This window comes from Theropithecus gelada, chromosome 1, assembly GCF_003255815.1.
Source record: "Theropithecus gelada isolate Dixy chromosome 1, Tgel_1.0, whole genome shotgun sequence".
Taxonomy (NCBI): Eukaryota; Metazoa; Chordata; class Mammalia; order Primates; family Cercopithecidae; genus Theropithecus; species Theropithecus gelada.
This window is the reverse complement of record NC_037668.1, coordinates 217,060,926-217,073,948: the sequence shown is the minus strand read 5'-3', so window position 1 is coordinate 217,073,948 and position 13,023 is coordinate 217,060,926. Positions and strand designations below refer to the sequence as shown.

The window sequence follows — 13,023 nt, the reverse complement described above, 5'->3', positions numbered from 1 at the left end:
CAGCTTTACATCCTTCACTTTCCTTATTTTTTTAAGTTGTCATAAAATGACTTCTTTTTTCTTCTCAAATTATATTAGAGTCTACAGGTATGCTTTTCTTTAGAAATCCTGTACCCACATAAAACTTGCATTTTCCATGACAGATAAAAAGGCATTGGGCAAAAGTATAAAGTTTTTGTGCGTGTTGGCACGGCTGTAGTGATGGTTTCACAAATTTTCTTTTCTTTTTGTACAATGGTCCTCATATTGGATTAGTTTATCTAGAAATGGGGCAACCACAGCTGCTGACTTCAATCTATGGAACGTATCAAGCAATGTAACTTTTTCCTGTAATGTCATGACATTGCTTCTTGGGAGCGCTTCCAGCATCACTAGTGGCACTTTGCATGGGCCTCATGGTGTTATTCAAGGTTTACAGTATCACACTAAACATGATGAAAACTACACGAGAACTGCCAAGAGATCACTTTTTACTGTAATATGCAATTTACTGAAGAGACAAACTGTTTACACAGAGATAACTAGTGTCACATGGTATTTTAAGCAGACAATTGAAACACCTGAACTCACCACAATAGCAATAGGAGATGATTATGAAATTATAGTAGTACAGTATGTGCTACATTTAATTTTATGCTGTTATAATTTAATACTGCATCTTTATGTTTTTTGGCATTCCTCCTGACTGAGAATGACTCCATGTACAGTCTGTAAGTGATAGTGTTCATAGGTTTTGATAAATTTTAACTTTCTATAATAGATTTGTGTATATTTTATGGTAGTAGATGATAAAATAGACTATTAGCTACATATATTTTATTCATTTATGACATACCTCTTTCTTAATTTTTTCATATTTCTAGGCTACATGGTTCATCTGCAAGTTTTTTCAAACTGCCACAAATCTCAAAAAAATTTCTGATATATTTCTTGAAAAAAATACACATATAAGTGAATCCACACAATACAAACCCATATTATTCAAGGGTCAACTGTTCATAAATTGCTCTAGTGAAGTATATGGAAATTGAAAAATTTAGAGAGGCAGGAACTCCTAATTCAGCCAAAGAGAAGTAAAGAAGGCCTCACAGAGGAAATGTTAAGTCGTGAAGGATAATTTCCAGTAGAGCAGAAGGCACAGAGGCTGAAGGAACTATGCTATATGTTTGAACAGTAAGTCGATCAGTATCACTAGAATGTAAAATGCGAGGTGGAGGGGTGGTTGGAGATGGGTAAAGTAGGTAAAGGTGGGCCAAAAGAAGAATAAAAATATCAAGACTTTTATTTGGTACACATGTCTCCTGTACTTTCCCCCTAGAAGAAACACTGGAGGGCCACTGAAAACTTTTTATCAGAATTGAGTCTTAAATCATAATTGAAGTGTGAAGAAAGGGAAACCAGTAATTACAAATACATAGGTAAGAGATAAGCACATGAACAAAAGCAATCAAGCAGTAGGAATTAAAAAGAAAGGATTTAGTACAGAGATATTTAAGAGAAAAACTGACAGAATTTTATGACAGAATAGATATAGGGGAGAAAAATACACCAAAAACAATCCTGGGTTTCTGAAGTGAGCAATTAAGTGAACAGTGGTACTAAAGATTTTTTTTCAGACCAATAACAAAAAAAGCAAAAGGGAATCATAAAAAATAATTAATTCATGGCTGGGCACAGTGGCTCACGCCTGTAATCCCAGCACTTTGGCAGGCCGAGGTGGGTGGATCATGAGGTCAGGAGTTCAAGACCAGCCTGGCCAACACAGTGAAACCCTGTCTCTACTAAAAAAAACAAAAACTAGCTGGGTGTGGTGGCAAGCGCCTGTAGTCCCAGCTACTCAGGAGGCTAAGACAGGAGAATTGCTTGAACCTGGGAGGCGGAGGTTGCTATGAGTCAAGACCATGCCATTGCACCCCAGCCTGGGCAACAGAGTGAGACTCCGTCTCAAATAATAATAATAATAATAATTCAAAGAAGACAGAAAAAGAGGTAAAGAGGAATAAATAAGAGATGGGTAAAGAAGAAGCCAAATAGCAAGATGGTGTATTTAAACTGAGTTGTATAAATAATCACAATAAATGTCAGTGGTGTAGATACCCAAATTAAAAAGCAAATATGGCCAGGCACAGTGACTCACACCTGTAATCCCAGCACTGTGGGAGACCGAGGCAGGTGGATCACCTGAGGTTAGAAGTTTGAGACCAGCCTGACCAATATGATGAAACCCCGTCTCTACTAAAAATACAAAAATTAGCCAAGCATGGTAGCATGTGCCTGTAATTCCAGCTAACTGGGAGGCTAGACAGGAGAATCGCTTGAACCCGGGAGGCAGAGGTTGCAGTGAGCCAAGATTGTGCCGCTGCACTCCAGCCTGGGCAACAAAAGCGAAACTCTGCCTCAGGGAGAAAAAAAAAAAAAAAAAAAAAGCAAATATTGTCAGATTGGATAAAAAAGCAAAACCCCACTATATGCTTTCTATAAAAACCGAATTCAAATATAAAGATACAAATAAGTTAAAAGTGAAAGGAGGGAAAAGATATACCATGCTAACACTAGTCAAAAGAAAGTGACATTCAATCAAAATATAAAACTCATGTGTTTTCTCTATACTGGCAATGAGGGGTTAGAAAATAAAAATTTGGAAAATATGTATCATTTATGATAGCATAAAAAATAAAAAGGAATAATTCTAATTAAAGATGTATGAAACCTTTACTCAGAAGACTATGAAAGATTATTGACAAAAATTAAAGATGACTCAAATAAGTGGAGTGATATGCAGTTTACGAGGATTAGATAATATCATAAAACGTTAATTCTCAAATGACCTATAATTTATAATTTAAAGTCATCTCAATCAAAATCCCAAAATGACTTTTGGAACTTCACAATTCTGAACTGTATTTGGAAATGCTAAAGGCCAAAGGATAAAGAACAATGTTGGAAGACTTGGTCTGCCAGATATCAGGCTAACAATCAAGATAGTATAGTATTAGCACAATGAACTAAAACACAGTCCAGTAACAGACCCAAATATATATGGACAACTTATTTATGAGAAAGGTACTATCGTAAAGGTAAAGGACTACCTTTCCAAGAAATGGCACTTGGACGTATAAATACATAGGAAAAGAACAAACTATGACCCCATATACAAAAATAAATTCCAGGTAGGTTGCAGATCTAAATGCAAAAAGTGGAACCGTAGGCCAGGAGCAGTAGCTCACACCTGTAATCCCAGCACTATGCGAGGCCGAGGAGGGTGGATCACTTGAGGTCAGGAGTTCAAGACCAGCCCGGCCAACATGGTGAAACCCAGTCTCCACTAAAAATACAAAGTTAGCTGGGCATGGTGGCGTGTGCCTGTAATCCCAGCTACATAGGACGCTGAGGCAGGAAAATCGTTTGAATCCGGGAGGCGGAGGTTGCAGTGAGCTGAGATCGTGCCATTGCACTCCAGCCTGGGCAAAAAGAGCGAAACTTCATCTCAAAAAAAAAAAAAAAGGCAGGGGAGGGTACGGTGGCTCATGCCTGTAATCCCAGCACTTTGGGAGGCCAAGGCAGGTGGATTGCATAAGGTCAGGAGTTTGAGACCAGTCTGGCCAACATGGTGAAACTCCGTCTCTACTAAAAATACAAAAAACATTAGCTGGGCTCGGTGGCATGTGCCTGTAATGCCAGCTACCCGGGAGGCTGAGACAGAGGAATTGCCTGAACCAGGAAGGTGGAGGTTGCAGTGAGCCGAAATCGCACCACTGCACTCCAGCCTGGGCAACAGAGTGAGACTCTGTCTTAAAAAAAAAAAAAAAGAAACTGTAATTTCCAGAAGATTATGTAGGAGAATATCTTCATGACTGTGGTTGGAAAAAAAACTTTTTAAAAGGACATAGAAAACAACTACATAATCAAGGAAAACAAACTGAAGTTCTAGCCATCAAAGCAAGCAACATGCAAACTATCAAGAGAGTTACGAGCGAAGCCACAGAGTGGGAATATATATTTATAATACATATACTGACAAAGGGCTTGCATCCAGAATATATAAAGAACTCCCTAAATAAATATGTCAGATACATACCTCAATAAAAATAAAAAGGATATCTGAATAGGTGGCTCACAAAAGAGGCATCAAATGGACAATAAATATATGAAACGATACTCAATCACACTAGTAGTTAGGGGAATGCAAATGAAAATCACAAGACAGCACTCTAAGTTCACCAGAAAAATCGACAATACTATATGGTCGGTAAGGACATGGAGCAAACGTATCACTCATATACTACTGGTAGAAGTGTAAACTGATAAAACCCCCTTGGAAGGTTGTCATTACCTACTCAAGTTGAACACAGACATATCCTGAGACCAAAAATTCCACTCCAACATACATATGCAGCCTAAATTTGTGTAATACACACCAGTAGATGAAAGAATGTTCATAGCGACACTGCTCACAATAGCTGCAAACCAGAAACAACACAAATGTTCCCTGACAGTGGATGGATAAAGTCATATGTTCATATAGCAGACCCACTAAGAAAATGAACAAAGTTCAGCCAATGCGACAACATGGATGAATCTAACAAATATAATGGTGGACAGAAGAAGCCAGATACAAAAGAATACATACTCTACAATTCCACTTACATAACATTGAAAAAAGAGAACTTAAAATGTTTAAGGATGCATACTTGGGTATTTTTCAGAAAATTCAGGATGGTGATTAGCTTTAAAGGCATGAAGGAGCAGTAACCAGCAGGAAGCATAAAGTGGTGATAATTACATAGGTGTTCATTTACAGATAAATCATTGAGCTGTAAATTTTTGTTTTGTGTACTGTACTGAATGTTATGTTAAATTGTGTCATTAGAAAATATAAAGGAGGAGGGTATAATCAACCAATGTCCACGTTATACAGAGCGGCTACAAGGTTTACAGCAATGAGAACTGATAGCTGGAAGAAGAGCAGTTGGGGTGGACTATAGGGGGCGAAACTCAACTGAAGCATACTGAAACAAGAATGGGAGGGAAAGAAGTGGAGACATAAACATAGACAACTGCTTGGAAACATTTTGGTATGAAAAGGAGAACAAAGATGAAAGGTGATAGTTGGAAGTGAATGTAGGGTCAGGAGAATATATTTTGGGTTTGTTTGCTTTATGAGAGCTATTAAAGAACGTACTCTGCTAAGAATAAACCATTGGCCGGGCGTGGTGGCTCAAACCTGCAATCCCAGCAGTTTGCAAGGCTGAGGACGGTGGATCACTTGAGGCCGGGAGTTTGAGACTAGATTGGGCAGCATGGCGAAACCCCATCTCTACCAAAAATACAAAAATTAGCCAGGTGTGGTAGCGCATGACTGTAGTCTCAGCTACTCGGGTGGCTGAGGCAGGAGAATTGCTTGAACCCAGGAGACGGAGGTTGCAGTGAGCTGAGATTGCACCACTGCACTCCAGCCTGGATGACAGAGCTAGACCCCGTCTCAAAAAACTAAATTAAATAAAAAGAATAAACCACTGAGAGGGAAAAGATACAAGAGAAAGAAAAGTGCAAGGATGAAACCCTTGAAAAAAGTGAAAAACATCTGTGACGTAGAGCACACAAATGCAGAAATTGACCTTTGTCACAAACAGAGAAAATAGATGAGTCTCCAACAATCATAAACACAGTGCTAGGGGGAGGCATAAAAGAGAAAGGAATTCTAATGCAGAAAAGGGAAGAGAGAAGGCACGGGAAAGCAGAATGTGGGAGGGCATTTCAACTACACCCTGAAGGCTAGAAACATTTCAATAGGTAGAGAGTAAGAAGGGAACATTTTGGGGAGGGAGGGCTGCATAAACCAAAGCCAGTTCTTCAAAGAGAAATGAAAGTGGATTATAAATTTATGAAGTAGCAACTGGAGAGTGGTCTGCATGCCTACAGATAAGATTTGTAACAGGAGAAGAGTGAGGCTGGGCACAGTGGCTCACGCCTGTAATCCCAGCACTTTGGGAGGTCGAGGTGGGTGGATTACGAGGTCAGGAGTTCAAGACCAGCCTGGCCAACATATTGAAACCCTGTCTCTTTCCTAAAAATACAAAAATTAGCCGGGCATGGTGGAGCACGCCTGTAGTCCCAGCTACTTTGGAGGCTAAGGCAGAAGAATTGCTTGAACCCGGGAGGCGGAGGTTGTGGTGAGCTGAGATGGCACCACTGCACTCCAGCCTGGGTGACAGAGCAAGACTGCATCTCAAAAAGAAACAAAAAACAAAAGACAGGAGAAGAGTGTGAAACTAGTCTCGAACGTTAGTTTGACAGAAATTGTGGATGACTTGAGACATTGGTCTTTATCCTACGGGCATTAAATAGCTACTGTAAATTACTCAGGGAAGGAAAAAAAGATATAATTTACTTAGTCTTTCCAATTTTCTTTTTTGAAGAAGGGTACTCTTTCCCAAGTAGAATGAAGCTTGGATTAGGGACTAAGACAGGGGAGGGCGACTGGACAGAAAGAACCTTTAGAAAACTAGTAACATCTGTGGATGATAACAAGAACCTGAACTATGATTCACTGTATCTTCCCCTGGAACATTCCATTTACAGTGTTAATCTCACACTTTCATCATTGTTGATCAACTCTGACATGTCACATTTAATGCAAAGAAAACTTCAGGTTACCAAAAGAAGAATAAAGTTCTGTTAAATACATCAAAGGATTGAAAAGTATTATTTGGTCTTAAAATAGAATTGTTTTTGACACTTTGGGAAATTAGGACATTCAAAAGCAGCTGTGTGTACAGGGGAATTTACAAAGTCACAGTATGCCTAGGAAAGATACACACTCGGAAACATTCTGAGAAGACCGTAAGCTTTCATCTATGGCTGATCCCTAGGCTCAGAGCAAGCCTGGTTAAATGGGAAAAGAATGTCCCAGCACAGAGCCAATCTGAAAACACTGGGAGAGGTGGGCTGTTCTCTCTCTCTCTCCCCACCTCGCCTCCACCTTTGGAGGGGAGTGGGGGGTATTTGTTTTCAGCTCTGGGAATTCAAGGAAATCTCTGTCAAACATTAGCTGAACATGAGCTAACAGAACGCAGACTTCAATAATCACACACGACATGGAATAGTCTTCGCAAAAATAGTTTCAAAAGTCTCAACACAAAAGGACTACTACAGCCTTCAATAGTAAAATAAGACAGCAAATCCTAGGAAAGAAGGAGTTAAAGATTTCCAGAGTAATCACATGATAGTGAAATGCTCAATTTTCAACAACAAAATAACGAGGAATACAAGGAAACAGGAAAACATGCTCACTCAAAGGAATGGAATAAGCTGACAGAAACTATGCTTGAGAAACCACAGACATCAGACTTACTGGGAAAGACTTTTAAATGACTGTCTTAAATACACTCAAAAAGCCAAGAGACAAACATGGACAAACAACTAAAGAAAATCAGGAAAACACATTATAAAAAGAAACCAAACAGAAATTGTGGAGCTAAGAAGTATAACAACTGAAACAAAAAATCTACTAAAGGTGTTAAAGAGCAAATTTGAGTAGGCAGAAAAAAGAATCGGTGAACTTTAAGAAATGACAATTAAAATGATCAAGTCTGAGGAGCAGAAAGAAAAAAGAATGAAGAATAACCATTTGATCCAATAAGTCTATTTCTGGGTATATCCTTAAAATAACTGAAACAGGGTCTCAAACAGATACTTGTATGCCAATGTTGACAGCAGAAATATTCATAACAGTCAAAAGAAACAACCCCAATGTCAGTCAATAGATGAATGGATAAAGTTTGGTAATATACACACAATGGAATATTATTCAGTCTTGAAAAGAAAATTTGACACATGCTACAACAAAAAGAACCTTGAAAATATTATGCTAAGGGAAATAAGCCAGACACAAAAAGACAAGTATTGTTTAATTCCACTTATATCAGATATCTGAAATAGGCAAATTTATAAAGACAGAAAGTTGAATAGAGGTTACCAGGGGTTGGCAGGGAGGGGAATGGAGATATTATTTAATAGGTACAGAGTTTTTGTTTGAGATGATCAAAAAATTCTGAAAACGGATAATGTTAAGATTAACATTATGAATGTAGTTATTACAGATAAACTGTACACTTAAAATGTTATAATAGTAAATTTTGTTATATATATTTTACCAGAATTTAAAAAAGTACAAAAGAGAAAAAGAAAAAAGATGTATAAGAGAAAAGCACCCAAATACTCACCAGTTCTAGCTGCTCACCAGCAGATGCAGCTTTGCCAATATCTGCATTGTCATGGGAAAATGGTCTTTTGGCAGTTTCACCCACCCCAGAATCTTCACCTGTTGTAATCCAAGAATTCTGCATGTTTCCCTAAAACAAAATGTGCCAGTAATTGCAACTGAATTCAACTTTAAATAAACATGCATACTTTACCAATAGAATACCGATTCTTTTTTTTTTTAAATAAAACTTTATTAGAAATCTTGATCTTAAATTTAGACATTGAGAATTAAATTCCAGGAGAGTCAATCTTTCTCAAACTATAAATAAGAAATAGAGTGGTTCCACTGTTTAACTTAACATTTCTTTTTCATAATCTATATGGCCAAAAATCTTAAATCAAAAGACATGACATTGAGAGACAAAAAACATAGATTTAAGACCCTACGCTGCTGATCACTAGTTAACTGATGTTGGAAAATCACCAAACTCTCTACTTTAGCTTAGTGTTTTTAAGCCTAATGTGCATCATAGGGTTAACATCAAGATCCAATAAGGTACTATGTCTAGAAACCTTTTAGAGTCATTAATTTAGAGTCATTCATTTATTCTTTGGATTATATGTGCAAAATTGAGAAAAAGGCATAAGCACAAAACTTCATGTGACTAAAATCCAGGAATCTCTGAATATTTTTAACCTCTGTAGGAAAATGTTGTAAGATCTATAACACTGCATTTCAATCTGTTTCCAGGCATTAAGAGCAACTATTTATTTGCCTCATAACCCAAATTCATGCTCCCCAATAAAAACTGAGTATCTAACATTAGGGTATAAAATGCCAGCTGAAAGAGTATTCACAACCATAGGCCTAATTCGATAATTTGGTAAGATTACTCACTGTCAGACATAGAAAAGATCTTAGAAATCAACCAAGCCAAACTCTCACTTAATAGACATGGAAGAGAGATAGCAAAATGATTGCGATTGCTAGTACTGGGCTAAGCAGCCATGTTTCACACACATGGTTTTATCATTCTACTCTGCCTTCCTCTTCCTCCTGCCAGTAGTCTCCTCTCTTCCTGAGAAAATGAAAACTGACTGATTTTGCTACCATAGGGTAAACCAAACTAGCATCTGGAATTAGGACAGATGATTATGGATGGAGTATATGAAATCATGAGGAACAGAAGTTGCTGCGTTCTGTTCTGGATTCCTACTATGAACAAAGGCATTCAAGTCTCCAAAATTAGGGTGACCAGCCACATCCTTTGATTTCTGGAGCCCTCTAGGAACTCTGGCACAATCAAAGCTAATACATTACATTGAATTCACATATGGTTCAAATATGTACCTTTCTCTGTCTAAATATAAACCATTCAAGAAAGAAAAAGATCTTTTGCATCCAACAGCAGCTGGTAGAATTTGTTTCCTCTCTAAATATAGTTTCGTTTTTGAAATAAAACCAAGAGATTAACAAACAAATTATGACATTGGTACAGAGAAAGCGAAATGCAGTGTCTTAGATTTGATGCTGAAGTGGGACATTGGCTTTCTTCTTGGAAGTGTGACTCTTCGTTGTATATGGTTGTGAATACCGATTCTTATCTATGATGAAAAGAAAAAGCATATGCTTCTACACTACAGGATCTCCATGGTGATAAGAGTATCTTTTTGTATGCTATTAAGATGACTGGTGGCTGGAGTCCATGATTAGAAGATTAGAACTTGTAGCCCCACTCTCCCACCTCAAGCGGGGAAAGAACTGGAAATTGACTTAATCATCAACAGCCAATGATTTAACCAATCATGCCTATGTAATAAAACCTCCATAAAAATCTTATATGATGAAGTTCAGAGAATTTCTGCATTGGTGAATGCATCCACATGCCAAGAGGGTGGTGTACCCAAACTCCACAGACAGAAGCTCTTCTACCTGGGACCAGCCTGGACCTATGCCTCTTCAATTGGCTGTTCATTTATATCCTTTATATAATAATAAACCAGTAATAGCAAGTAGAGTGTTTCCCTGAATTTTGCGAGCCATTATGGCAAATTATCACAAATTATTGTAGGAACCCCCAATTTACAAACAAATCAGACAGAATTGTGGATAACCAACAGACCTACTATTTGCAGTTGGTATCTAAAGTAGCAGGTAGTCATGTGGGACTGAGCCCTTTACCTGTGGGTCTGATACTAACTGTGTAGTGAGTGTCAGAATTGAATTGAATCACTGGACACCTAGTTGGTATCGACAGAGAAATGGAGAACGGCCAGGTGTAGGAGACAACAGTCCCAAACATTTGGTGTCAAAAGCATTATAAGAAAAAGGAACAGTTTTTTCCCTTTAATGTCCTATATTATTCTGATCTTCTGCCTTTCTGAAAGATAAATATTTATCTTTAGTAAAAAGAAACAGTGCATGTGCAGTGATAAACAGAGTTGACATGCAGCCTGCATGCCAGGGATTCAGAAAGGAAGAAGAGTAGGCGCTGTGACGAACCACAGAAAGGTGTACTATCCCAAGGAAGCAGCCGCTACTCAATTCCAGTCAATCTTCGCCATGTGGGAGTGAAAATTCATATTACCAGATATCTGGTCCTTCATGTGAAACATTATTAAATACTGGCTCAAAATTTATCAAACAAACCAAACATGCCTGAGTTGAATTTAGTGTACCCATTGTTAGTTGCAACCTCTGTCACCCTCTCAACATTCAATGTAGTAAGCAGCCCAACGATCTGGGGAATTTATGTGCACAAGAAGGATTAAAATACTTATATTAATTTAATCCAACAAATAATTATTGAACACTTGCTAAGGGCCAAAGGATATGGCAGTAGTCACAAGAGAGGACAGGTCCCCAAACACTGAACTATACTGCAGTGTCACATCATGCTAGAATGTGGTAAACTACATTCACCTAAAGTAGTACTCTGAATTCTATTTCATATTCTTCTGGAAGTTCAGTTTAGTGCAAACATTTGTGTAACACCTACGGTGTTCAGACACTGTGCTAAGAGCTTGGAGGACAAAAATGAGCAACATCAATCTTAGCTCCAAGGAGTTTACAGTTTAATAAGGGAGACACACAGCTAGGCAGGTCCTTTCGATATAATAATGTGAGTGCTAGGCTAAAGGTGTGCACAGGGGCCTCTGCCAAAACACAGGAGGGATACTAAGGGCACCCAGAAATCCAAGGAAGGTTTTCTAGAAAAAAATTGACACTGGTGTGATACGTTGAAGGATGAGTTAGGGTAAGCTAGATGGAAAGGGCATTCTAAGAAGAAAGAACCTCATGACAAATGTCACAGGAGTATGGAATAGCATGGTGCCTGCAGGGGGGTCTTAGACAATTCAACATTACTAGAGGTCAAAATATAAGGTGATGAATGTCAGAAGATGAAGCTAAAGAATCAAGTAAGGGACTTGAGAGTATACCACACCATGGAATGAGTCTGCACTTGATTCTCCAGGTAGGGCCAAATCCCCTAAGATATTATTGCATTTAAAGTTGTTTTTGAGATCAGTGGAGGGTGGTACTAATGTTCTACGGAGAAACTGGAGGAAGCATGGAGACCACAGATTGCTGACTTACGATATAAAATATTACCATTCTTTGGAAAGAAGTGCTAGTCTAATGGATATGTTGTTCTTTCACAGATAGCTTTAAAAAACTTGAATGCTACTTAACCAAGATTTTGTTTTTAAATCTAAGTACGTTAAATCCCTGAAGATCATTCAAGACCTTTGATTTCTTAACTGGACGGGGTGGGGGGTGGTGGTAAGAGAGGGGATGAAAACAAACATGAAAAAAAATTGGCCCAGAAATTTTCTCCTTAAAAAAAAAATCCTAGATCTTTAAAGGAGGACACATGACAAAATGTCGAATAAATAACTTGTTTTTGTATTATTGTGATTTTGTGAACTCTAGAGAAAAGCTTTCCATGAGGAAATATTTTATGAGAAGGAAAAGAGATGAAAAATCAGGACAGCAATGAAATATACTTTGAATGGCTTGCTTCTTTAACTTCTAGGTCAAAAACTAGACCAAAAGTTGAAAGTCTTACAGGCTACCATCCAGGTCCAGGGCTACAAGCAGGAGGCAATAAAAAGGAGGTTCTTCTCTTTTCTGCCAGGGAAAACTTCTATCCTCTGCAAACAAAGATGGTTTGGTTCACTGTCGACGAGCTCTTCCTAATTTACGCAGAAAAGCCGTATAATTTAAGGTTCTACTGGGTGTATTTAGAGATTCAGACAGTCCTGGGTTTGAGTCCCTGCTTTGCCATTATCTAGCTCTGTGACATTAGGCCAATTACTTAGGTTACTTAACAGTTGTGTACCTTAATTTACTCCTCTGAAAACAGAGATAATAACACCCGCCTTGTGTGGCTATCACAAATCTGAAGTAATATAATGTAAATAAAGTGTTTGATGCAGTGCCTGGCACATTATAACCACGCAGTCATCAATAAATGTTAGTTATTACTGTATGTGATCGTTAATACTGACTGTCAACTTAATTGGATTGAAGGATGCAAAGGATAGATCCTGGGTATGTCTGTGAGGGTGCTGCCAAAGGAGATTAACATTTGAGTCAGTGGGCTGGGGAAGGCAGACTCACCCTTAATCTGGGTGAGCACCATCTAATCAGATGCCAGCAAATATAAAGCAGGCAGAAAAACGTGAAAAGGCTAGACTGGCTTAGCCTCCCAGCCTACATCTTTCTCCCGTGCTGGATGCTTCCTGTCCTTGTACATCAGACTCCAGGTTCTTCAGCTTTGAGACTCGGACTGGCTTCCTTGCTCCTCAGCTTGC

At 38.4% G+C, this 13,023-nt stretch overlaps 1 protein-coding gene across 4 annotated transcripts in view; it reads right to left on the bottom strand.

The window, feature by feature from the left end:
- SDCCAG8 (serologically defined colon cancer antigen 8) overlaps nucleotides 1–13,023 on the bottom strand; it is a 246,914-nt gene that overhangs the window by 204,124 nt on the left and 29,767 nt on the right. For 3 of the 4 annotated variants that reach the window (XM_025361809.1, XM_025361824.1, XM_025361815.1), the window contains one exon: nucleotides 8,226–8,354. The exons of the other annotated variant lie outside the window; for it this stretch is intronic. In XM_025361809.1, the coding sequence (XP_025217594.1) occupies nucleotides 8,226–8,354 (129 nt within the window). The remainder of the gene's footprint in view (nucleotides 1–8,225; nucleotides 8,355–13,023) is intronic. 4 annotated transcript variants of the gene reach the window in all.